Raw genomic sequence first — 27,854 nt, 5'->3', positions numbered from 1 at the left:
GCTGCAGAATGACCTCCACATACTGTAAGCTATAATAACTCCTTAAAGGCTTTGTGAGACTTATGAGAGGTGGTGGCTGATTGTAGAGGCTGTCTTTCTGTTTTCATAATTAAAATAGGGAACACTACTTTGGGGCAAAACCACCCATCCACACACAAACAGAATAATCAGTAAAAGTTTTGATAAACATGGAATCGATGCAAACAATATGCTGTGGTTTTTCTTACTCAGCCCTGTGTGTTTGAGATTGTGTGCCAGTGCCTCAAACTGTTTTCCCCGTCACTATGAACAAAACCCTAAATTATGGCGTTTGTTCTGGAAGAATGTGTGAGAACATCCCTCCAGCTCCGCACATCCAAAATCTGTGCCAATGCACGCTTAAGCTCCTCTAGTGGCTCATAGTGGCCCAGAGCCCAGCTAAGACACTCACTATTGATGTTTCCTGCTTTTGGCTGCACCTCATTCTAACCCTCACTCACCTCAGCCCTTATCTCCTACCACCCGGCTCTCCGTGTCTTCCTCGCAAAAGGACCAATTTAGAGCGAGCATATTTGTGCGTGTGTGTGTGTGTGTTTGTGCCAGTTTCTCTCACTTTTCACTGAGTTGGTGCAGATGCATGTGTAAACAACCCTGTGGGCGGGCATGAAAATGCGTAAGGTTTTTTAAGACTGTAAGTGTCTGTTCCCTGCAGAAAGCACAACTCTGTTCACCTCCACAAGGCCACCTTTCTTTCCCAGCAGACGGGGAGCAGGGAGGATGGCTCGGTAGCAATGTGTCCATTCACCCTCGTGTTTATCTAAGATGGCATGTGATCTAGATGTTATACTTTCCAGGGTTTACCCCCTCTGGATCCTATCAGGACGGCGTCCAAATGTGCATTTTTTTGATAAAAACTGGCTCAACTGAAATGGAATATTATTATTATATATATATTTTTTTAATATTCAATTTCTTGCCTCCTGATTCGACTCATACTAACTTTTAACATAAACTATCGGAGTCTGAATCACACTAGAGTACATGTGCTATTCTGGAATATGGATTGCCAAGCGGTGGATAGAGGGACCTTTAACATTACTGAAGACTGATTCATTCTCTACCAGGCCTACATTAATATCTCCCTGGACATTTTCTTCATATTACCCTCTCTCATCCTTTGTCCCGACAGCCAGCTCATTACTAACCTGGCAGTACCATTAAGAGACTTAAGAATAAGCAGAGCACAACGTTTGTTCAAATTTACCTTTGTGGTTTAGTGCAACCCCGAGACTAATGAACAACAAAACCCACAATGCAGGTCCTTGAAAGCCTCAATGATGTTTTGAAGAAATTAACTTAATGTGAGATAAAACAATTCCAGTGAATGAAGGATGATGTGTGCCAGAGAAGTGGGTAGAGATAAAAAGGATCAATGCATTGTTGGACAAGTACATTTTTCATCGTAATGTCGAACCTTGCTCGTTAAATGGTTATGCTTTAATATAACTTTTAACTGAATGCATGTACAACTTCAAAGTCTCACAGGAATCCTTCTGATATAAATGTTTAATGATTTTTTTAAAAAAGGATTCAAACAGCTGTTATAATTTAACAATATTGTAGTATTTTTGTTTCTTTTTCAGCTTGGTTAAATGTCCTCTCTGCCATTTTGTGGTAAAGGCACTAATTTGTATGTATCACAATGTTCAGGAGCCACTTTTAGAACTTCTTAAGTATCACTTTTTGCACCTGAGAGGATTGCTGTTTACGCAGTTCTTTATATAATGAGCTCAAAAGTTGCTTTGTGCCATTTTCTTTTTTGTAATGCACTATTTGCCAAGTCCAGGTTTGGGTTAACACTTTCCACATCTTTCCACTACAGCTGTATGACAATAGCATGTCTCTTTAGCAAGCCTCCAGAGAGGGGCGTTTTAGGTTTTGCACGGTGATAATGGTTCTGCCAGCTGTGCGTATGAATACTGATAGTGTTGTTGGCCTCGGGCCTGCAGCAGACTTTAGCTGCTGTAACCTGAGTCAGTCTCTGCACCTAGAATCTGCCATGGGGTATGTTGTCGCTGTAATTGAAACAAGACTGAAATTGCTCTTTGTTCACCTCAATCTCCTATTATCACCCTTACATATGACGACAATGTTTTACATGTTTTGAAGCCTTTTCAATACTTTCTTTTTCCAAGAAGCGAGGTTCTCTTTCAATGAGGGTTTTGTTCAGAGGAAAAGTTCAGGAATGAAGTCTTTTGAATAAAAAACACATTTTGTTCACATGGCAACTCTGAAGGCAATTTGTTGAGATGAAAAAGGCTTCCACACACTAATAGATGGTTGTTTCATGTGTGGGTTATTAATTGTATCTCAGCATGTTGTTTTGACAAGAGGAAGCACAACATCATGGTGCTTGAGAAATAAAATATTTCTTACATTGATATTTTCTTACGTAAAATACAGAAGGAAAAAAATTACATTAGTGTGTACTACTAGATATCTGTGCATCCCATCTTTTATTTCCTGCAAATAGTTATGGGAATTGATAGGATTTCATCTATACTAATACCATTTTCAATTCCTGATTTAATTGTTGGTTGGAAAAAGATTACATAGGTTTATTTGTGCGAAACTGTATTTCATCCACAATCCACATTTCACGTCATCTTTTCGGAAACATGGCGGTTCCAAAGAATCGATAGAAGCGGAGACACGTGATTCAAAATAATTGGAAAACTTGAAATGGGTTCTTAAAGGGAACAGTATAGTCCTTAATCATCTCGTATTGTTTAGCTGCTGTTATCTGTCTTCTTGAATGAGTCACTAACAGCATACTTGAGTTCATTTGGGTTTTTTCACATCGTGAGCTACTTCATTCTGTTACCTTGTGACTGAAGTCTGAGAGTCCTTCAGTGTGTCAGGCAATCTATTAGGTAGTTATTACAGCAGGGATCATTAATCTGTGTGACTTGTTAACAATGCTGTACTTGTAGTGACAGACAGCCCTTTGTCCCTGCAGACAAGCTCTGTTTCTCTGGAGCACTTCATGTGATGCTCACTGCGCTGTGCTGTCACCTCTTAAGCCCCCTCTCTAACCCTCAGCCTGGAGGTTGGATCCAGGTCTGGTTTCATGTGATGTCAGCAGATCAGTAGAAATGTGTGAATGCAGATAGATTGAGTCATTCAGTCAGCCTTGGCCTCATTGTCAAAAGACTGGCAGCTCCACAGGTTTCTAATTATATGTGGTGTTATTCTGCATTTAGGGAATTAGGTTGGACACGGTTAACATTAATAGTGTGAAATGTATAATATTTGAAACGAAAAATGTAACCAGTTTAATGAAGTATCATGGTGGGTTACAAATGTATACATGTTATGTGACTGTGATGAACAAGACTATGTAAAACCCATGTTATAAGCATCAAATTAATTCATATTATGTTTACAATTACTTAATTTCACACGTTTTGTGCTGCAGCTGGCCTAACTATATTTGGTTTTAGAGTTTAACAAATAGGCTACCAATTATAGGTTGGCAGTGAGATGAAAGGATCAGATGATTTGTCAATAAACAGTAAATAGTTAAAATAAGTTGTTTATCATAGTCATCTTTATTCAAGGTTTTTTTGGGGTTTTCTATGATGTTATAATATCTTTTTGTTTGCCTTTATGCGAGGGCTGCTATCATGAGAAAAATTGACCCAGAGCTGCACTCTTCTTCAACTTGACCTTATCAGTGAGTGGGAGTTGTTAAAGGATCTTTCTGTATCCATTTTATCTCTCCTAGGAACAAAATCCCTCCCAAAAACCTGATTATGCAAGTCGTTCTTACATAATCGGATTCAGAAAGCTTTACCTCTGTAACAGCATTTGTATTCCATGAATGAGTCCACCATGTAAGTGACTGTAATGAATGTGTCAGAGGAAGATTTGTAAAACGTCTCCGTTGAACACTGGAGGTATAAGCCTGTGCATGCCCAGCATCCCATCGCAGACACCTGAGCTGCTCCTTATCATCCGCTGCATCACAAACACAGACGCTGTAGGACAAACAACTCCCAAAGTCAACAGGCCAGCACTTTCAGGAATGTCGAGATAAGGTTCTCTGGAAAATCGTCCAGATGTATGTGTCTGTCTGTGTGTGTGTTTACTTTAGTATCTATAAAGATGTTTTTATTAGCATGCTGCAGTTGAGGCTCTGTCTCTATCTAACTGACATCCTGTGACACGTTGGAGACGCGGTGCCAATGTTGACTGTGGCATTGACATTAACCTCCACCCTCTCCGCTCATCAACGTGTCGGAGGAGATCTCAAGGGGCCAGCAGATGAATTACAATTCCCTGACCTTCTGTCATTATACCGTTGTCTTTAATGGTAGCAGAAGTCCTAAATGTTAATAAAAATAGTTAGTCTAATAAATATGGGTAACAGCTTCTATGACCTCTGACCTCTACTCTAAATTGCACTTCAATATGGATGATTAATGAGTTCTTTAAAGAGGCGTAGTAGGACAGTCAGAGCACACATATGATTGAAGGATTGCCTGCACAAGGCTCTCAACATGGAGCTGACTGGATTGAAGCTAACAGCAAAGGATGCTAACAGTGCTGACAGATCTAACAGTGTTAACTCGGGGGGCTTGAAATCGCAGGGTGAGCTTTATACGGGAAATACAGCACAATGTTATCAGTGGTACCAGGCGACGTTTGAATACTCTACTGAGTGGCGGCCATTAGCTAGCCAGTGGGACAAAAGGTACTCATTAACACAATCGTGCTTGTGTAGCCGGCCTGGCTACGTAAACAAAGAACACCGAAGCATCGAGTTACAACGCACATGGAGGGGTGACTAAATTCTCAACTGAGATCAACATTACTCCACGGTATCTTTACAAAGAAAATAACTGTTTGCTTTGTTCTAATGTTCTAAATTATGTATTAATACCCTTAATACTCATACTATAATAATAGCACTTCTGGCAGGTTTATTTCAGATGAAATGCACATATGCACATATCCTGAGAGCAGATCCAACATATGTGCCATGGGAGGCCGCTGATGATGTTGGTGTATTTGGTTTGGCTGCTTACCCAGAGTGCCTTAATATAAGCCTGCTGGTGTATATGCTTCCTTCAGTAGTGAGGGTCCACTATTTTTCTGTTGTTTCTTGATGCGGCACACAGTGTTGCCCTGGCTCCAGCCTTCCTGTGTGGGAATGACTGCACTCCAGTGGGGATTGCGCCATGGTTTGAAATGCATCCATCTGGCAGACCAGGGGAATGCACCTGACAAGAATGTGATGATCAGCCTCTCTGTAGCGGCTTCTTGGATCTCCACACTGCCTAGAGCTAGATCTTACTACAGAGGTTCAGGCTTAATGAAAGACCCATTGTGAAAAGTACAAATCTAATTCTCAATTTCCTCCCGTGTGTGACGGTAGTATGTCATCTTATTTCCCTTTTGCCTTCACTTGATTCAGACACTGTAGGCATTTCAAAGTTACTAATACTAGAACGCCATACTGTAGATATTGTACTTGGTCTCCACTTATTGGCTGATGTTTCTTTAAGACGAATGGGAATCAGATTTATTTAAAGGAATGAAAGCCAAGAAGCTGTCTGCTTGAGTTTGTTTTGCTAAGGTCCACAGCTCGACCTCTGCGGGAAGGAGCACATTCTCTCACAATCAACCGCTGTTAGACATGTACACTACCTGTCTGTGTGTATACAGTAAACGTTCTGTTATTAGGGGAATGACACTTACAAGGATAAATTGTTTGTTTAAACCTGCCTCTTGCTTTCTTCCTCCTTCACAGGCATGGAACACGATGTGCAGGAGAGGTGGCAGCAGTAGCCAACAACGGGATCTGCGGAGTCGGTGTGGCATACAATGCCAAGATTGGAGGTGAGGTTAAATAAAGACAGGTGGAAGAAGGATTTGATCTTGCCGAGCCAAACCTCAGGTTTATCTCTGTTTTCTTTTTTCACTGCCCTAGTATTTGAAATACTTGTTCCGCAGAGCCAGGGTTATTTTCAGTCGATTTCCCAGGCACAGCATGCCACTGAATCTTTTTGAGCAACACCACAGTTGTGATGTGGATTGCCAACTCTCTGTAACATTATTAGTATATCACGGAGTAACGGTATTGAAAAAGCACAGTGGTACGCAGTTTCAGAAATGATTTGGTGCCAAAGCTTTTAGGGAATCTGTGTTAAATGAATGCCAAATGTAATGCTCTTGTCTGTTATGCAAGTCAAATGGCTGATATAACTCTCTTCTAATGTTCCAGTAGGTAATTTAGTGCAGGCAGAACATGATATGAGTTGTGTACCTACCTCAGTGTGTTGATGGTCTCTGAGGAAGTAAGAGAAAAAAATACTTTGAGATTTGGTATGGATGCAAAATTGAAAAATGCCATTTTTATAGTTTGTTGAAGGCCATATGTAGCTTTCCAATGAATGAAGCCTTAGCTTGACGCTCGTAACAATTTCCCTCGTCGTAATCCACATCAAAAAATCCACAGGACAACTCGGTAAATTCAACCGTTTACTTCGATTCAAGAAAAACTAAGCACAGCAAATAATGTCTTTTTACAAAGTTATAAAGTTATTCCAAAGGTCGAGAGAGAGTGAGAGAGGTCAAAAAACTGTGTGGCTCCACTCTTGCATTTCCTGACTGACCCCAGATTAACCCCGAAAACTCCTCCCATGAGTGTATCAAAAAATAAATTAAAAGGCACAGTTACCAAGATGCCACAATCAAAGTACCCATTTCCAAATATTACAGAAGTAATATAAAAGAGACATTATGCGTGTAAATTATTCACACACCTTTGTAACATGAATAAGTAATTAACTTAACACATTACAGTAAATATGAACTGTAACAACTTAAACCTGTAAATATTGTAAATATTCCTTCTTATTCTTTCTAACTCACTGACACATTTATTCATTACTGTCATTTTGAATATGAACTGAATTATTGAAGTCAAAACATCAACAAACTGCATTTAGGCTCCTACACCATATATCTACATAAGATTAGTCAGAATACATGTTTGGCAGGAACTCGGTGTCCCCCCCTTCTGTAATCTCAGCTCCTGCTGCTCTTGAGTGATGCTTTAAATTTGATGGTGTCTGGCCAATCAAATGTCATCTCCCAGTTTCAGTCACCCTCTCAGTGTGTGCATGCAGAGGGTGGTGGGCAAGTATCACTTTCCCGTATTTTTCTTTTGTCTGAGGGCTTTCTGTTGCCTTTCTGCGATGTTTCTTGCTTTCCCTTTCTCATTGTTGGTTAATTGACTACATAAACTAGAACCTTCTTTGATAATTGATCAAACGTTGTCATTTTTAAAGCAAAATGCCACATATGTTTTGGTAGTAGCTTCTTTAATATGAGGAAAAGCTGCTTTTAATCTTTATAAATTTAATTTAACTGACATCACCGGGCTCTTGAACTGATGGGGGAATCTGTTCATTTATGAGAGGATACAAAATATGTGAGACAGGAAAAATATTATGAAATATTAATCTGTTTGCTCTGTTTGGCACCCTGAAGAGTTCTCACTGCCTACAGAGGGAACAGTTTTGTAGTTTCCTGTTCCCGTTCTTCAAACAGTTTATTTTATTACTTCATGAGGTTTTATTCCCTCTATTATTCTAAAGTTGAAGCCACAAATGGACACTCTGGACTAAAGTTAGATGTAGGTGTCATCACATCACTGGTACAGTTCAACATGTGTGTTTTATATTTGTGATTGCTTATGTCTCGTTCCTGTGCTGAGGGTGTGTTGTAATGTCTGACTCCAGGATTGTGTTTTCTTTTTTAACCGAGGAGCTGCTTTATCCCAGTGTATGCTTTCTCATTTCCTCTCTGCTTATCTCAATAGCCTCCGGCAGACTTTTAGCTCTCATAAAGTTCGAACCCCTCATTATAGTGGCATATAGAGAAAAAGATTTTTGATGATTCCAGATGGTAAGTGGGAATATACAGCATAGCTTTCAGCTTCTCTATAATGACTAGTGGGCTTTGTGTTATCATGTAAGTGGAGGCCTAGTGCTGTGAAATCCTTCACATGTGGATTCATCCACACTCAAGGCTCTCTCCGATGGTAGAATAAGAAACTCAAACAAAGAACAGACACTACATAGAAATCCTTTGGCGTGTTTGTGTTTGTGTTTCCTCTACAGTTTGAAGGCTGTGAAGCTTAGCTAAAGCAAGACAAGAGAAAAAACTCTGTCGTCTAAATATGGATCTCATTTCCAGGCCTTCCTGGCACTGCCAACTCCACAAAATCTGTTTCAAGATAAACTTGTGCAGACTGGAAACATTGTAAAACTTATGAAAATATTTTATTCAAATCCTGATTTCAAGTATAATTTACATCCAAAACTTGCCCCAAACATTTGGAACTTGAAGTTTGATTACTATTGTGACAGTAATCTAACCTCATAAAAAGATTTATGGTTCTGGTAGGACATTTTTCCCAAAAAGAAGTTGTTTTGACATACCAAACATTCAGTGAACATTAAACTGAGGCATACAGAGCATAGTAACACACGATAGTCCTTAAAAAAAACGGAGCTGGAAGCCCAGCCGACAAGCAGCATTCTCCAGAATATCAGAAACAAAAGGCAGGAACTGAAACTGTCATGTTAAATCCAAAACAGCAGGGCTTATTCAGGCCATCTTATTCATCTAAGTGGCCAGGGAGAATATATCGGGAATGCAGAGGGAGCAGTGCAAAAGCTTCTGTGAATCCTCTTCGCTCAACATCACTTGAAACTTGACCCCATGCCACCTGCCGTTCTGTGGCTCATCACTCAGCTGAAAAACACTCTTGTGAAATATCTCAGCTGCAATTTCAAACACATATTGGCTGGCTTGGATTTTCCAATATTCACAGTTTTTTGGGAGTCAAAGTAGAGTTTCAGGTGAGCTGAAATAAAACAGCAGCTCCAACCATAGTGCAATTAATTAAACACTAGGTTGTCTGTTCAGAGCTGCTGTTCAACACGTCGGGATTGGCGCTTATTGACTTTCTTGCCTAGAGTGAGATGAGAGGATCGATACGGCTGTAATATCTGTCAGTGTAGTTTTATTCTGCAGCCTCATATCAAACCACATCCAGTCGTTTTTAATAGTCTTTATGCTAAGCTAACTAGATGTAGCCTCATATTTGCTCTAGACATAAAATTGGTCTTATCTTACTAGGCAGTATGACCAAAATATTCTATCATGACATAGGTTTATTTATACATTGATTAGGTAATATATAACATGTTTTCTGGTAATTCAATAAATTAATATTCTGAATCAAATATGAGAATTTAATACCTGACCATTGAAAGGTAGAGTGTGAAAGAAGAGTGATTTCTCATTTGTTGAAGTACTTTAGCGCAAGTTATCAAGTGAAGTTATTATTATATAAAAACAAAACAGAGTATTTAAATGATATGAAGAACACAACATATGTACCTTAGATGTTCTGATTAATTGGAATTAATAGTATGTACTTGTTTTTATTAATTGAGACAACACACCTAGCCATACATTTACCTCGGCAAGAAAGAGAATACATTTATTGTATTTCCCAACATGTTGAACTGTACTAGAATGCTCTTTACCTGCATCAAATTAAACCTCCTACATTTTTGATAAAGAGAGAAAAAGTGCCCGACAGCATACTATCATTTACATTTTTACACCAGTAGTTGGTACATTTTAAAGGAAATGCAAAATGTACTTGAGCTTCAATATGATCTGAGAGTTATTGAGCGACTTACCGCAGACTCCTGATCTCAGGCTAGATGGATATTTGGGCTGAACATCCTTGAGCCTCTCGGTGCAAAACATGGCCCTCCTGCAGAAGTGCAGGCTGCCATGGAAACCATAGCAGCCTGTTTGATGCTTTTGGAGGACTTCAAAGAGCCAGTGCTTCGTTACTTTAGCCATATAGAGCAGCTGTGACCTGACCTGCAGTGCATCAAAGGTTTGTTAGTTTGTTTTTCAGGTGTCTTTGATATCTCACCACTCTCTCTCTGTGAAGGAACTTGAAGACAAGCACCGACTCTCTGTATGCCCTTCCTGCGCTGTTGTGTTGATGTTTTATCTGTGGGACAGCACTTCATCAATAACCATTGATCTCAATGAACCTTGGCTGAGTTGTTCACTTCTCTAGAAATAAGATTAAGTCTGATTCAATTTACACTTGGACAGTTGCACTGATTTCATCGAGACACATAAAGGGAGACACCTAATGTTGTCTTTCATCTGTTTATCTAAACTTTACTGTCTCTGAAGTCTGCTGCAAACTTCACCAAGGCAGTTCACCCACAATGCAATTGATTTTCTTGTATTTCAGTTTTTTAAGAACGAGCTCAAGCGCTAAAGCAAATCAATAATAACAGCTTGATTTACATCGTGGGCCCATAGGAAGGTCACAGTGTATGGACAAATAACAAACACCATCAGAATGTGCCGTGCAGTCTAATGTGAGTGGTACAAATGCACACAGACAATGTCTAGCTTTGCAAACAAGAGTCTAAATATGCTACTCAGGCTACATCACAGCAGCATTGGTTTGTTCTAACGTATGTCAAACCTAGCTGAACATGAGCTACAACACCATGAACTACATTACTGAGCTACAGACTAAGAAGGGCTACAGATTCCTGCGAGAGGTAACACAGAGTGCTGATTTGGCATTGTGAACATAAAACCTTGTTGCACTCATAGGTAGAATGAAAAACGAAAAATGATTTATTGTCAAAAGCTGGCACCTGCCACTCAAAGTGCAACTCTACTGACGGAGATACGTTATCTTGATGGTAGCTGTGTGTCTCTTCACCAAGAATTTTTGTTCTTTGTTTATTTGGTTTTTATTATAATATTAACCTCAACTTATTGTAAAAAATATGTATGTTCTAAGAACATGTGTTGGTCCAGGTGTGCGTATGCTGGACGGGGAGGTGACCGACATGGTGGAGGCCCAGTCCCTCAGTTTGAATCCCCAACACATCGACATCTACAGCGCCAGCTGGGGCCCGGAGGATGACGGCAAAACTGTGGACGGACCTGCCAAACTTGCTAAAGAAGCTTTTCTGCGTGGAGTCACAGAGGTTTGTGTTTGTGAATCTTTGTGTGAGACTGAAATTATTTACTGCCTGTGTGTTCCTTTTAGCAGCCAGTAATTGAACAATTCAAGCATGAGAGGACACAAGTGGGAAGAACAAAGCAATTTAAATTTTGAAATTTTGAACTTCTTTAATTGCAACCTCTTTTATTTCTCAACTCTTTCAATCAGTCAGCATAGGCATGTAGTGCCTTCAAGTGGGAAATAAATGTCTAAAAATAACACCAGGTCAAGCATATGTTTACTTGAAATTACTGATTCATACCTATTGTTAAGCTTGAGTCAAAATATTCAGAGTTTCAAACATATTGTTGAAATCTAAAAAGGGTCGTTCTGAAAACCCTTCCATCAGCATTTGACAGCATGGCAATTTGAATGTCACCAAACCACTCCGGTTGTTTACGGCAGAGCTTGTTTTATTGCACAGGACCGTGTCAGATATGTAAAACGACCAAGTGAACCGAATAGATCCGAGCACTCCATGAATAAACACATCCATCCACTCTAACACTGGCTCTTGTTATACAGCAGTAGGACTCCGGGCCTGAGCCACAAAGCTGATTGAAAGCGCTGACACTGACTAGTAAAATAATTGCTACAGTGACAGTGCTGTCAGATGTTGTTGTGGGTGGTGCTTTGCCAGGTTTGATCAATGCTGAGAGAAATGGTTTCACTCGATACGATAAAGCGGCTCTTAGATGAAAATTATTGCACTTCAAAGGCTGAGAGGTTGGATGATTTATCACAATGAGCTGTTGTCATATAGAGCCTTTCTGTATTGCATTGCTGTCCTGCGATGTTTAGCTGTGTATAATTTACTGAGTGACCACCCCGGCTTCTGTGATGTATGCTGCATTTTAATGGGCCCCTTTTCAAATGCGCCCTCAAATGAATGATCTCCCTTTTTAATTGGGATTCCAATGAAAGATTGAATGAGATTTTGTCTTTTCCTGGTCAAAGGCATGAATGAATGATTAAAGGGGCTGTTTTTGTTTGTCTCAATCTACTGTACGTCCTGCAGGGCCGTAATGGTTTGGGCTCCATCTTTGTGTGGGCTTCTGGGAACGGAGGCAGGGAACTGGACAGCTGTAACTGCGACGGCTACACCAACAGCATCTACACGCTGTCCATCAGCAGCTCCACCCAGAACGGGAACGTCCCCTGGTACAGCGAGGCCTGCTCCTCCACCCTGGCCACCACCTATAGCTCCGGAAACCCTAAGGAGAAACAGATAGTGAGTCTTGTTTGTCTTATCCTCTTTCTATCCTCGTGTCCCTCTCATTAACTGAGCTTCTGCTTTCATTTCTGATATGAGAATAGAAAAGGTAGATCATTTATTTCCAAGGTAAAGTTCATCCACAGCTTCATTAGAGATGATGAAATGAAATGAAAAGGCTTATCCTTGAGGTCTAACAAAACATGACCGTCCTCCTAAAAAGTTTGCAAAGACGATTTGTTTTCAACGTTTTGAACCACCGTTGTTAACATCCATATTTTCTTGCTTTTGGTCTTTATCTCCTCTGTTTTTGCTGGTGTGATGCTGTATTTCTAAGCAGAGGCCACGCCTGTAGTTCACTGGTAGAATCTGATTCGACAAATAAATACATTTGACAACTTCAAATTGGTAATGGCAATGGGTGTTTACTGTCAAGAATTGACCACATATTCAATCAGTCGTATTTAGTCTATTAACTGCCACAGTTTATGAGCAGTGGTTATATAAAATACAAGTGGATGAAGGTATGACCAGTCTATTATATATTTTATCTTTCAAAGTTTATAAACCCCTTAGAAATGTAACTTACTGCATATCAAATGCATGATAATTTTGTACTTACATGGCTCCAAATATTTAAATTACCGACTAAACTACCAAATATTTTCTTGATGGATCGATTATTTTTGTCTTCAAGGAGTCAGAAAATATTTAAATGTAACATCTCAAATGTTTCAGTTTGATGCTTTTAGTATTTTTTTTATTTTTTTTGTCGGACCAGCATTCCAAATCTGAAGTGGAGCCTGCTATCACAGTAAATCAGAAACGTTTCCCCTTTGAAAAGCTTTAACTTTAGAGTTTTTGCTTGAATAAACTTAAATGATTAATTGATTGTCGAAATAGTTACTGATTGATTTTGATCTGAAAGGACTTAGTGATTAATGAAGTAGTTCTTTCAGCTCCATACATACAGACCATTGTTCAGCTTCATCTGAACCTGCTGTCTGATCCACAGCATGACTTCCCCATTCTGTCTTCCTTTTCTTCGTCTTTTTCTCAATTCATTCAGTCTCGGACCATTAAATTATTATGAATAGTGAACGGCTGAAACTCCGTCTGGCAATCTGTGGCTGCTTGATATTCTTGTCACACTCACACAAAATCATACACATGTACCGTCTTCCTTTTTCTAGCGTACAGTCTAGCAGCCAGACAAACTGGACAGACAGCTTTTTGACATCTCCGTGACATGTGGCTCGTCCCTTAATGCCTGAGTGCTGTACGCATTTAATTGTGCTGTCACTCATGAAGCCGGGAACGAAGAGATGGAGTGGGTGGGACCTCTGGGGTTACACTGGAGCGAATATTTCAATGTCTGTTTAGTTTTATTTCACTTATATTATCCTTCTGTTTTAATTTACATATATGGGCATATAGTAAGCCCCCTGAATGCATAATTGAAGCTTTAAAGTCAATTCTGCAAGTGCGTTTATGATTCTGTTTAGTCAGTGAAAATATCAGTTTCTGGAGGCTGTGCGTTGGTCAGCACAGGGAGCAGATTCTCGATTCAGACGGTTTTTGTATCTGTCTAATTCAGTTACATAGATTGACCCCACAGTCAAGATCACACCTGCCGTTTTCAGCGAAACACTGTTTTGCAACCTTTATCCTCACCGAGATGAGTTTTGCTACAAACATGCTGTTCTGCACCGCCTCGTCTTAGGTTCGTGCAGCTTTTCCCTTGGGGGAGCTGCCCAATACAGCCAGAGCCCTCTGCTGTAGGTCACAGAGGAGATTTCTACTGGGGCTTTTGATTTTAAAAGACTCATGCCCAAAGACACCTCACTGGTGGTTGTTCAGAGAGGGAGAGCATAAGTTATACGTTTCCCTGCTTTGATTTTCAGCTGCTTTAGGGAGCCATGCTGAGGGCTTTATGCTCTTAAGTTCCTGCATCTTTCACTGTTACGTGATTCCAGCCTCCAGCAAATACATATGAGATCGTAACATAGGAACTGATGGAGTATTTAATATAATGTGGGTTTTTTTGGCTCATTTAAAGGAGGACGAATTTATAAATGTAATTTTTGCAAAAGGCACAAGCAGTTTTGGTACACGTTTTACATTTCTGGCTCTACCTTAAGATGAGTTAAAAACTTAATCAAAGGATATCTTTCATTACATGTTTCTTGAGAATATTTTTCTTCGTATTTTTGGCAGAGCTGTCTTTTTTTTTTTAAAGCTTTTCTGTGTTTGTCTTCCCTAGGTGACTACAGACCTCAAATCAAAATGCACAGACTCCCACACAGGCACCTCCGCCTCAGCCCCACTTGCTGCTGGGATCATCGCTCTTGCCCTTGAGGCCAAGTAAGTGCTTATCATCATTTTTCTGAGTCTTACCAAGCATTGCAATTCTCTTCAGCTTCACAGCCTCATTCATAACTTCCCGTTCTGCTTAGTTCCATGATTTCTGCTTAGTTAGACTATTTATTTGCTTTTGAAAATATCTCATTTGTGCAAAACAAACTCATCATTAGTCTGTGTTGTAATTATTCTGGTTATTTTCAGAACTTGCATGAACATTTAAATATTCAGAAAGCCATAGTAGTATTTTTAAAGCTCCTCATCAGTTTTATAGCTCAGGGTTAGACGTTTGCTAACAGCTAATTGCTCTTTTAATGACACCAGGTAAAATAATTTTCTATCCTTTTTTTGCACAGACTTTTTCAAGCCTGATTAGAAATGTAAAACTCTTGTATTTAATCAGACTTTATCTGCAGGCGCTTCATGTTTATGCATCAATCCTGACTGATTATCCTATTTTATGAATTACTTTTAACCCCTTTTGCCTGATAGACTTTTACAGTGCAATTACAAAAACAGCACTTATGATTCTTATCCAGTCACGCAGCGCTAATGGGGAGACAAACATGAACGTCAGAACAGTCCTGAAAGGAAGTAATTGGTCTTGTGGCAGAGAAAGTATTGCAATTAGGAACGGATTAAAAGAAAAAGTCAGTAAATAATGGGCTTTATATCTGTCAATATTTTCAACTCATCATTGTCCTCTGGTTACCTTTTTAACCGTACAAATCAGGGAAGGCACATTTTCATTAAAAATGTTTTACAGGGTTGAAATTGAGTTCAAAAACATATTGACAGAAGATTAACGCTTTAGAAAAGTATGTGACAAGTCCTTCATTGTATTTCATCAGCTTTCCACCTGCAGGTTTACTCTAATGTTTGATCCGTTTAAAAGTCTAACAATGTATGTCTCCCTGTTTTTTTTGTGTGTCTGTCTTTCTCTTTATGTGGCTGTTTGTGTCTTTGTTTGTACTTGCATTTACACATTCCAGTAAAAATCTGACCTGGAGGGACATGCAACATCTGGTTGTACGAACTTCTCACCCTGCCCACCTGCTCACCAACGACTGGAGAACCAATGGGGTTGGACGCAAAGGTACAGCAACTCCTTCAGGGTTATCTCCTGCCCTCTGCAGTTTACCGAGACCATTTGAGACTCATACATGTGTTATGCATCTTAACATATAAATTGTAAATGGACATGTAAGGCCCTGGAATTGGTTGTGTGGAAGTTTTAGATAACATACAACCTGCAGCTAGTCTACGTTATAGTTTGGAGAGCCAACATTTATGTGTCCATTTCCTCTTTTCTTTTTTGGTATCTGCAGTAAGCCATTCGTATGGATACGGTCTACTTGATGCCAGTGCAATCGTAGCGCTGGCAGAAAACTGGACCAATGTGAGGCCACAACGGAAATGTGTGATCACCATGGTCAGTGAGCCAAGGTAGGTACATTACGCAAGCACACACACAAAAACACACAACATTTGAAAATGCAGTTTAGAAAAGTCCATTCATTCGAAGGTGCCTCAGCTAGCTCATTTGAGTGACAAGCTAACCCAGTCACATTTTCTAAATACATCAATTATTATAATTTTTAATAAACTGTCAGCCAGAGCTTTTGAACTTGAAAAATAATTCTGAAATCAGGATCTTCTAACTCTCATCTGTCTTTTGAGCACTTTAACTCTATGTCACTGCACTACTAAATCACTGGAGCTCACCTTTAAACCAGAAAAGTGCCTCGCTTGCACAAAACCGTCCTGGCTAAGATAGCTGCAGCACATAGAGCAGAGTATGAATTCCCAAACGTATTATAAAAGAAATCAAATATAAAGGGATGATTTTGATCGCAAAGATAATTTGATGCTTATAAATAATAGTATTACAAGAAATAGACAACAAAAACCCTATGAGTGTAATAAACATGTCTTTGATGTAGCCTCAGTGTGTGAATAAAGCTTCATCCTGATAAACCTAGACGTTCGAGCCGCAGATAGCGATAAGAGAAACTGATAATTAACCGGTCCATAACAGAGCGCAGGTGTATGAGATGCTCGTTTATAACGGAGCCGTCATGCTTTGCTGCAATGACACGTTATGTCTTCATCTGCAGCTCAGCTCTGGGCGCACGGTGAAGTTCTCCTCGTTGTTGTTGGTGTGTGTGTGCCAGGCACTCGGCTTGAAAGGGAGCATTTAAAAGAAAATAGTAATTTGTCAATCCATGTGTTTCTTTCACTGTTAGTACTAGATTTTTCCTCTGCCTTTTTTTTCTTCTTCCCTTCATTTCCCTGGTGTCACAGTCTAAACCCAGCCTGACATCTCCTCTTCATTATGCGCTCCCTGTCACTTCCCTCGCAGAGTTTGAGGTTTCTCTCTCTTTTACTGCAGCTATGAGACGCTCAGAGCAGATGGTTTGAGCGTCTGGGCGCAGCAGTCAAGGCAGGTTATTTAATTTACGTTTTAGGTGTTTAGCTGACTCACTTATCCAGAGCGACTTGAAATACGTCAAAAGCTTCAGTGTTGTTCTCATTGTCGATTATAACCAGTGATTACATCTAAGAGAACCACAACAGTGAGATCAAAAAGGACATATTTCCAGGGAAAACTACAGGACTAAACCATGATGACCTTAATCATAATTCATATTTGAAAATACCTTGTTTTGAAAAGATGAGTGAATTACTCGAGTTTAGTGTTATTTTGTATATAAAGGTTTGTTTGTGGATCTCAGAGTGACTGGGGTTTGCAGATTACTGATGGAGTTGTATCTGCTGGCATAACCGTGTTTACTTTGGAAACAGATTGTGCCTTAAAGCGTGAAGTAAAGCTTCTGTAAGCATGTGGTTTGCTAAAGAAATGAGCATCTGGGGCTCAGGAAGTAGACAGATCATCCACCAATCGGTGACTTGTGGGTTTGACCTTTCACATCTGCAGTCTACATGTCCGAGTGCCCGTGGGGCAAGAGGCTGAACTGCAAATCGCCTCCGATGGCTGTGCCAATAGTGTTGGAGTGTGTGTCTGGTGTGTGAGTTTGTATCTGTCTGGATGAGCACTTGGCACTTTGTATGGAAGTCTCTGCCGCCAGGGTATGAATGTGTGGATAGGTGATTGTGGTTGGTATTTAAAAGTGCTTTGAGTGGTCTCTAAGACTTAAAACGGGGCTATCATATAGGAAATCCATTTGCCATTTGTATATTGCTTCCACATTAAATATAACGGACATATGTGGGAGCACACCTTGTTCTGAAGTCCTCTTAAAGGGGATTTAATAAATGAATGCAAATTACCTCCAGGTCTGCAACATTTCTTTCGTATTACTGCAAGCTGGAGTAAGGCATGAATTGGAAGCTCTGGCAAAGCTTTTCAAAACGTGATTTATGATTTAGAAAGGCTCTGGAGCTTGCTAACCACAAAAAGGATGGCAATTCTTCAGGTTTAGGCTGCCTCCCAGAATATTTGTTGGTGGTTCTGAAAAGCTTTTTAAACACTGGAATGATATATAGAGCTATTTCCCTTCAAGATTATTGCTTTAAGCAGATTTAGTTTAAAAATAGCTTGATAAAGGGTTTTTCAATATGTGATGAATGTGTGATTGATATATTTTCATGATGCTTTAGACAGGCTCTCCTGTGAGCTGCCTAATCCCAGTGAAAACATAAATTCAGCTCAACAGAATAACACAATACTGTTTCATGAATGCAGATCTTTTGGAGGAATCTTGTTTTATTTTTGTCAGAAATGTTTTAGTATTCAACAGCAGTGGTAACAATCCTCACTGAGGTGATTTTCACTTGTGGCTGCTGCTGAAATGTTAATGACAATTAAAGGAGCCAAAAATGTCATCCTTTTTGATTCGATGCTCTCAATCACTGATTTCCACACTTTCTAGGTTTTCAATATTCCTCCCTCCCTCTTTCCGTGTGCTGGTAAAAAACAGATGCCATGTCTGCAACAGTGCCCGATATTTTGCTTCTCCTAGACCTTAAATCACAGATGCCTATGCTGCAGCGGTCAAATGGCCAAGATAAATCAACTTCAGCAGCCATTTGTATAGATTTCCATTTCCGTCTCTCCTGTTGTGTGACTCTGCCTACAGTAGAAACAGCACAGAATAAATTTTGCAATAGCACGAACATGCAAATGATGAAGTGCTGCATTGCTTCTTATTTGCATCACAATAATAACGTGGACAGCCTCTATATAAGTCTGTGGCATCTACTGGAGAAAAGTGCTCTAAATTCACCTTTTGGACTATTCCAATGTGACGCTGCTACAGAGGTGAAAGGCATTTATGTAGTCCTGTAATCCATTATGAAAAATGTATCTTCTTAAAGAGCCTGACAGTTTAGTGATCACACCACCTTTTGGCACTAAAACCCGGAGGTTTCCTGCTCCTTAGAAATGTTGTCTGTATGTGTGTTATCCCAAAGCGAGGAAGTAAAAAAAAGCTGGGTACTTCCAAAGAATGGAGACTGTCTGCTGGTGCTACAGGTTCGCGAGACGCTAATCCTGTTCAAGGCCACAAACTCTTCACCCCTCGCAAGCTTTCACACTGGCCGCGAGCCAAATGTCACACTCACACATTTATCCAGACTGTAGCTTGTCACGAGCTCAGACAGCCGGTAATGATTTTAGCCACACACAACCTACAACGCTGTCTTCATGTGTCATCTTCTTTGTCTCGTCCCTCGTGTTTGACAGGAACATTGGCAGCCATTTGTCGATTAACATGAGCGTGGAAGCCTGCAAGGGAACAGACACTCACGTGACCTCGTTAGAGCACGTTCAGGCCCGGCTCACACTATCCTACAACCGCAGGGGAAACCTGGCCATCCACCTCATTAGTCCTGCCGGCACACGCTCCACTCTGCTTCACCCCAGGTGCAAAAAACTGTCCGCAAATACAGAAACAATACAGTACAAGACAACACTCACAAGACGTTTACACTCTGATTGCGGTTTTCCGGCAGGCCTCATGACTACTCATCAGAGGGGTTTAACGACTGGGCTTTCATGACCACCCACTCCTGGGACGAGAAACCCACCGGGGCCTGGACTCTGGAGATTGAGAACGTGGCGGGGGCCAGTGATTATGGTAAGGCGTCTTTGTCATTGAAAGATTCAAGAAATACTTTACCAGCTGTCCAGGCTCATTTTCTCCTTTCTCATCTTAAAGACAGATTCAAATATTCTACAAATTATGATTATTTTAATACATGTAATCAGTTGACTCCTTTTCTGATAAATGTATACCTTTTTTTCAGGTAAATATGGACATTTCAGATAACTTTTGATCTGTTTTGTCTGCAAAATAATTGCAGTAAATCCACACATTTAAGAAGCTGGAACCAGAAACATTTTAGCTTCATAAAAGATTTAAAAGACTGGCAATTTATTTGTTCAGGTGCCAACTCATCATTGTATTGTAAATTAAGACAAACCACTACAAAGATAAACATAAACTAAACATTTGATTAGATATAAACACGATATGAAACAGAATACTAAATCCTGACTTTGATATGCAAAGTTAAATAAATGTCTCGGGATGATTATTGTTAGAAAATGTTTTTAATAAAGTCATCTTTTAATGTTAGTAGTAATTTAAAGTGTCTCTTTCCTTTGGAGTGATCTTGAATGGATTAAAACGCTTGGGACGGAATCCTTTCTATGCAAGTGCTTTTTAAATGAATTGGCAATATTAATATTACCACATTTATGTTGTCGATTTGGGTATTTTCAAATGTCAATAAGATGGCAATCTGCATAGGACATAAAGGGGAAACATTTATATTTATCCTTGGTTTTATTCGGTATTGACAGTAGAGACATCCGCTGTTGAGTCCACAAGATGCGTTTTAACTGTGAGGTCACCTGGAGGGCATAAAATGACATTACGTGAATGTTTTTTACATGCATTAATCTGTTGAGTCTAGAGTTCGGCTCAACGGTTACGGACTCAGTGCAGGGAGATTAGAGATCAAGTGGTGCCTTTTTCCTTTGTTCTCTTTAGGGGAGACTCGGTGAAGCTCTGCAGCAATCATTTTCTTATAGCAGGGAATATAATAAAGCAGTGGAGTGAATTCTTCAATACTTCTGTTTGCGCTTGGATCATCCACCAACGACCGTCTGCACAAGGACTTATCAGGTCCACCCACAACACGGTACTCAGAAGCCAAGAAAACTGGAAAAAAGCGTTCTAGATAGTCGCCTCACACCTCTCTCCTCAGCAAGAAGTGATTTACTAAAGTGGAACCACTCACGAGTCCCCACACTTGAGTGATTCTTCAGAGACGTGCACTTTATAAAACTCTTATTAGGCACAGAGTGAAATCATACTGTCTTTAAATTGCACCTCATTTCAAGGAGTCATTTACTGTCACTTTATGCAGAAAATCCAAGAGTCTACAATGGGAAGAGGATACATTTATGAAATCCACCCTCGGGAGTGCCGGAGCCTCACTGTTTTTGACAGGCCTACTTTGTCTCCCGGTTAATTTCACTGTTTTATCTTCTGTGTCTTTCCGCTCAGGCACTCTGACCCAGTTCATCCTGGTGCTGTATGGCACCGACTCAGCATCTACCAGCTCCTCTGAAAAGGCTCAGATGGGCAATGACAACTGTAAAACCTTGGACCTTAGGCAGATATGCATCGGTAAGTCTGGTATCTCCTGTCCCCTGTTTGTTCCTCACAGAGCTGCTGAGCGAGGGGAGGGGGGGGGGGGGGGGGGGGGGGTGGGAGTGTTATTACTGAGTCATGTTGAGATGTGACTTGTGGACAGGATGAAATGTGATACCATGTGTGTTCGGCTGCCTCCGTCTCTACATCAGCTGTTGGCAGGCTCTTCTGAAAATCCCAAAATTTGTTTATTCAAACTATTCCCAAAAACGTCATAGCGTCATGGAGCTCTAGCATCATAAATATGAAATGAAGATCAAAATTCTGATGGGATCAAATACATTTTTTAACTGCAGGTCCCTTTTTAATAACCTCATTTAATTTTAATGTTCTTCTAGCTCTCCAAACACTGCTATAGGCAAGGTCTCAAGAATGTGTAGAATAAGTCCACCTACATGTTGAAGCAGTGCCAGTCTGACCCCTACAGGCCGTCAGAGGTACTTACACACTGAGAACAAACTGTCATGAGACAATAACCTGAATCTAATTATAATGTAGGTGATTAACGGATAACATGTAAAGTTTTGTCTGATTTTAAGTTGCTGTATTAAATTAGTTTCCTTCGTCTCTTGGTTCATCTGTTTTTAGCTTGGTACCCCCGGCACCCTCAGTCTGATAATTGCCATTGCAGGCAATGGTCTGCATCTGGACCCGTTGCAAATGGAAATGGCTCTGAGGACGTAATCATGCTGCCCTAAGCATTTTAATTGCAAAACTTATTTCAACCTCAGTTTTCTTACTTATTAGAACAGTTTTCTATCTATATACATCTGACATTTTAATCAAGATAACTGCTATTTATTTGGTCCTCTGTAATGGCAAGTCTCCCCCTTAGAGCATGCGTGAGCGTTGTGAAGCTGTGATAATTGAACCCTATTATTACCAACTAGTGGGTTTTTTTTAACTATGTACTTTAACCGCTTAGAAAATCTGAATAATCATAAGCCTTGGTCTTAATGCAGATAATTCATCTCCTGCTAAAAACATCCTAAATGATAAACAATGAAGGAATAATAAGCAGGAGAAGCAAACTGGAATGACAAACTCCCATGATCTCACGCTACTTCACCTTGCACCATCTCTGTCTTGTTTGAATAATGTGGTGGCAGAAAATGACATCTTGTGTGTTTACCCCCCCTCTAAGCCTCAGCTCTCGGAGCAGGAATCCTAGTTCTCCATTTCTGTTTTGTGGGACTCGCATAAAGCAGTAAGTGTGTGCAGGTTTTTAATTTCACTTTTATTTCTCTGCTTCACAGAGTGCAATGCCGGATACTACCTCTTTCAGCAGGGCTGTGTGAAAGAATGTACCGCAGGCTTCTCGGGGGGCTCTCAGCCTGTCAACTACACCGTGGGAAACTTTCTTCCACCGGTGTCCATCCCTGCCTGCCTGCCCTGCCCACCGCCTTGCCTGACCTGCAGCAGCCTCAGCCCGCAGGCCTGCATCTCCTGCCCCCCCCACAGCTCCCTGGACTCCTCGGGCACCTGCGTGCACCTCAACCAGTACATGCGCGAGTCCCCCAACAGCTTCATGGCGGGCCAGGGGAAACCGGGAGTGCAGCTCCAGCTCAGTTCGCGTCTGCCCATCACCGTGGCCGTCCTCAGCTGCATGGCCATCATCGCCACCTTCGCCGGCACCTTCCTGCTGCTGCAGCTGCGCTCGGGCGCTCTCATCAAGCTGCCCTCTCTGGAGGCCGGCCGTGGCCTCGGGGGAGGCTTCAGCCTCGGGGGAAATAGGGTTGTGTCGTACCGCGGGATCCCGACAGTGTGGGGGGATGATGGGATAAATACGGACTCTGACAACGAAGAGTTCGACTTCCACAATGAGAGGACTGCCTTTATTAAAACACAAAGTGCTCTTTAATGCCTCCCCCACATCCCTCCCTCTCTCCCGCTTTTAAGAGTCTTCTCACTTTCATTTGTGTGATAATTCATGGCTGTGGTGACTGCCCTCGACCAGCCTTTTCTGGCATTATCTCTCACCCCTTTTCCCCTGTCTCTGTCTTACCGGGTCTCTTCTTAGTCCTGCTTCAGGATGTACTGCAGGAGACCTGATGAGAATCCGCTGTCTCTCTGAGCTCGGGGATGGCTGAGCTTTGCTCTGTTCATACTTGGGCGCTTTTCTATTAAACTGGCTCTCTCCCTCCTCTTGCCCTCAATCACTAACAATGTATGTCCATGCAGAGTCCATTTCCCCCTCCAGCTCCTTTTTGTTATAGTAAACAAATGATTATTATTTCCCCTCTCTCTCCATCAGTCTCAGTGCAGTAGCCAGACGAGATTGGGGTGTGTGTGTGTGTGTGTGTGTGTGTGTGTGTGTGTGTGTGTGTGTGTGTGTGTGTGTGTGTGTGTGTGTGTGTGTGTGTGTGTGTGTGTGTGTGTGTGTGTGTGTGTGTGTGTGTGTGTGTGTGTGTGTGTGTGTGTGTGTGTGTGTGTGTGTGTGTGTGTGTGTGTGTGTGGAACAGAGTACTGCCCTTTATAGAGAAGCTGAAGCTGGTCCTGTCGCATTCAGTACTTTAACCGAAAGTGGTAGCCAAAAAGTGTATTACGAGGCATAACATGGGATTAGGAAACATTGATTCTATCTGAAGCACCATTTAGTGACATCAACGTCCAATAGCTGATCATGAAAGCACCACTTATCTGTAGCAAGTCACGGTGTATTTTTATAATGCAAAAATCAGAAGCATAATAGTTGACAAGTTAATGTTAATGATTTTTAATCCTGTGCCAGCACTCAGAGAGGGACACAGACTAAGAGCCTCTTGGCCGTCTTTCTCTTTATGAACAGACGATGTAAATAAAACATCCATCTTGCACACTTTAAAAAAATGTAAACATATTATGCTATTGTTGAAGGAGTAAGGGAGGCTTTAATTCTCCTGTTGAACACAAAGTCTGGAAAGATCTCTCTCGCAGAACAAACCGACTCGCACCACTAGCAAAGCTTCTTTCAGCCTTTAGGGAAGATGGACTCAGTTTATCCCGGTTCCAAAACCATATATTCACCTCTCCAACCACCACCAAGTGGAAGGGAATCAAGACTAAGATGAAAACAATAAACCACACAGTCCACTCGATCAACCCGGAGGCACAATGGCTTCCAGGGATATTTAATTTCTGCGTTTGAAGTGCTCACATCCTGGGGCGGAGAAAGAAGCAGCCGAGGCGCTGATGGGAACAGGAACAGTGTGTGATGCCGAGCACAACAGCTTCTCAAAGGCAGCTGTTGAGTTACCTGTGATTGACTTCTTGACAACAGACTCAACAAAACATAAAGGCTTTTCCTTTCTGCAGAGCACATTAGCACTACAATCGTATATTAGACACTGTGTGTGTGTGTGTGTGTGTGTGTGTGTGTGTGTGTGTGTGTGTGTGTGTGTGTGTGTGTGTGTGTGTGTGTGTGTGTGTGTGTGTGTGTGTGTGTGTGTGTGTGTGTGTGTGTGTGTGTGTGTGTGTGTGTGTGTGTGTGTGTGTGTGTGTGTGTGTGTGTGTGTGCGCCCTCTAAAGTGAAGGTTTCCTTTTCTCCTTCGCTTTAGTCTCCGCTTTCTTCTTCAAATCTTGAATGCTGTTCAGATATCGTGCGTGGAGACTCCACATCTCATCAGCGACTCTGCACTTACCCTCCAGTGTTCATCTAATCTGAAATTCAGATTATCTCTTCAGCGTACTTGCCAATTAATTATATTCTGAATGATACTGCAGCAACTATTTATTCGGAGGGGTTATTAATCATACCTTTAGGGATTCTTTTTTTTAAAAAGTAAATCCTTTTTCTCGCGGGCTGGTTATCATCTAAAATGTGCATCTCACAATTTAGCCATTTTGAATACACAGCCCGCTGTTTCTACCATGTTGAAATTATTATTATTCTTTTCATTTCCAGCACAAAAAACGGCTCGCCGAGAGAGGTTGTCATGGTGATGACATGCATTCAAAACTGCAGCTCGTCATCCTCTTTTTCCTTTTTTTTATCTACCTCTCATATCATCTGGTGAGGTTTCACAAGCTGTTAAAGGAGCTGTTAAATGATTTTAGAGGTCGAATTACATGTAGGTCAGTTTTGAAAAGGCTTGTCAGGAAAGATTTAGGAGAATAGGCACCCAAGTCAAATTTATGTATTTGAAGAGAAAGAGGCAATTGCGATTCAGAAACTGTAAGGCCGCTGTGCAAATGTTAGCCCGCTATCTCTTGTGAAATGTATTGCCTTTAGGATCAGCATTCATGGGCAGCCACTCCTGGGCTGTAAAAGTTGTTATTGGATATAAAACGAGGTAGAAAGATTGTCCATAGATCTTGTTGGCTGGCGTTTGAGTGCTAAATCATTTTTCAAATTGTTAGGGGCGTTTGTTTTCCACATCTCTCATGCTAAATTTGAACTGCATTTTGTTCCTGTCACTGACAATCAAATAATTTCCTTGTTTCCAGGGTGAGAAGGTGCACCAGCACACCAAACTAATTGATTCAATTTAACCACTTTTGTTGGAAATGCTTGTTTCAGAAGGAATCATTCATAATAACAATAATATTCAGAGCTGGATGTAAATTGTAAATGTAAAAGCGTGTTCGGAGAGGGAAAGAAAGAAAAACATTAGAGAATAAAGAGTTTTAAACCCCCCCACATCCTGTCTCAAAGCATGGAGAAAGATTGGTATGTTTGCTCTGAAACACAGCGCTGAGCCAGGGAGCTTAATTCATCTCTGATGGCTGGTGCAGGTGTACTGCTTATCGCTGCGGTTTCAGCCAGGAAACACTAAACAGGATCGGAAACCAGCCTGAGAAAGTAGATTCGAAGAAAGTGCCGTCAAAAAGAACAAAGCTGATGTAGCTGCAGAATAACGAGTGTGTTTGGCATAGCTCTGTATGATGTACATTAGTGCCTACTGCCATTTAGGCTTCGATTAGCCCCAGTTTAAGGTGTTGCTCATTTCAAAAATGTAATAAATACAGCCTCAGACTCCTGCAGCAACATCTTATTGACTTCCCAGCTTGGTGTGAAGTTCGTAAACAACATTTAATGGGCTCACCTGGCACCAACATGGCTTCCATAAAATATTTTTCTTAAACTCTAATAGTGGGCTTCTTTAGAGGAACTATAATGTGGGACTCTGAACAATGCAATTAGTATCGATGCTCAAGCTATCAACGTCGTGCATCTCCCCTTTCAAATGATTCCTATTGCTTCAAGGAAGAATAAAGTTTCTCCCAGAATGCAACGTTTGGGCGGGTGTTCAGGCAGTCCTCGTGTCCCCTTGAGTGCACACAAAGTGATTTATTCATCTTTTCTTGATGTTGTATCCACTACAGCTTGAAAACTCAGAAAACTTTAAACTGATGAACTCGAAGCCTTGTGCATTCAAGTGTTCATCTTTGAGGGAAATCATGAATGCGGACAGCATTAAGTAGGTAGTGCTTCCAAAACACACCATTAGAAGCCAGCTCACAACTTTTACTGCTAAAACGGGATGGAAACCGCATACTAAGAAAAGAAAAAGGTCTCTAATTGTGCCAGAAAGCAGCTCATCATTAAAAGGCTGCCACTCCACCGTCACTAAGGTGTAAAGCCTTTTAATGTATAAAGTAACAGGAATCTGCTCGTTACAGATTGTCTCGTCTGGCTATAAGGGATGATGGGTTTTTTTTCTTTTTGCAGCTGATCATTTTCATGCAAAGCGCGATGTTGCTTCAGTCCTGCCTTAGGATGTAGTCTGAAGTGATCAATATGAAGTCGGATGGGGTTTAATAGGAGCAATATCTTTGGCATAACCAAAGACAATCATTTTTATGCTGTCTGTTTAGAGTTACAACGTGTTGCTTTCAGGTTGTCACGGTCCATCGAGCCCCTTCACCCGTGTTCAAAGTGTTTTTGTTGATCTGTCACCTCTGTTTTTATGATTTGAAGATGTGCTGTGACACTTTGTATGTTCAGCAGCTGTGGAGGGAGGAGGTAGAATGTATCCCATCCCCATTAACTTAAGGGCTCAATCAGATCTACGTCTGTGTGTACACATGCTTGATTAAGTATAAATGAAACACTTCGTGATGGAGGAGGCGGCGGCCCGGTTGACCTCCTCCCGCCTCTCGGTGAGGTTCCTGGCCTGTGGCTGCACACAGTACCTGACGGATTTGTGACCTATGAATAATGTACAAGAATGACTATCTTACATGAGACATAACTCTAAAATAAGGCCTATTTTTGTACTATATGAACGGTGCAGTGTAATTTTCTTGTAATTTAAAGATTTTTTCGCTCTTGTTTTTCTTCTTTTTATTTAATTGATGTCAATTATAGATTCTACTAAAAAATTAAAGATCTATGCAAATTTCAATGTGTTTTTATTAACTCAAATGCTCTCTAAGTAAAAAAGGTTGTGTGTTAGTAAGAACTCTTTTTAAGTACCAGGACAATTGTATAAAATACTGTGTATTATTACAAATACTAAGTGAAATCATTCATTAAAAAAATAATCAGTTAAACATG

At 40.8% G+C, this 27,854-nt stretch overlaps 1 protein-coding gene across 3 annotated transcripts in view; it reads left to right on the top strand.

The window, feature by feature from the left end:
- Nucleotides 1-27,702, top strand: part of furina (furin (paired basic amino acid cleaving enzyme) a) — a 75,458-nt gene extending 47,756 nt beyond the window's left edge. For all 3 annotated transcript variants that reach the window (XM_063881491.1, XM_063881493.1, XM_063881492.1), the window contains exons 7-16: nucleotides 5,795-5,883; nucleotides 10,930-11,102; nucleotides 12,138-12,350; nucleotides 14,596-14,696; nucleotides 15,686-15,789; nucleotides 16,022-16,139; nucleotides 19,399-19,578; nucleotides 19,668-19,792; nucleotides 21,230-21,352; nucleotides 22,633-27,702. In XM_063881491.1, coding sequence (XP_063737561.1) covers nucleotides 5,795-5,883; nucleotides 10,930-11,102; nucleotides 12,138-12,350; nucleotides 14,596-14,696; nucleotides 15,686-15,789; nucleotides 16,022-16,139; nucleotides 19,399-19,578; nucleotides 19,668-19,792; nucleotides 21,230-21,352; nucleotides 22,633-23,237 — 1,831 coding nt within the window. In that variant the 3' untranslated portion in view covers nucleotides 23,238-27,702. The remainder of the gene's footprint in view (nucleotides 1-5,794; nucleotides 5,884-10,929; nucleotides 11,103-12,137; nucleotides 12,351-14,595; nucleotides 14,697-15,685; nucleotides 15,790-16,021; nucleotides 16,140-19,398; nucleotides 19,579-19,667; nucleotides 19,793-21,229; nucleotides 21,353-22,632) is intronic.
- Nucleotides 27,703-27,854: the final 152 nt, after the last annotated feature.

Source organism: Eleginops maclovinus, chromosome 4 (genome assembly GCF_036324505.1).
Source record: "Eleginops maclovinus isolate JMC-PN-2008 ecotype Puerto Natales chromosome 4, JC_Emac_rtc_rv5, whole genome shotgun sequence".
Classification (NCBI taxonomy): domain Eukaryota; kingdom Metazoa; phylum Chordata; class Actinopteri; order Perciformes; family Eleginopidae; genus Eleginops; species Eleginops maclovinus.
The sequence above is the reverse complement of the archived record's forward strand: the minus strand, read 5'-3'. Positions and strand labels throughout refer to the sequence as shown.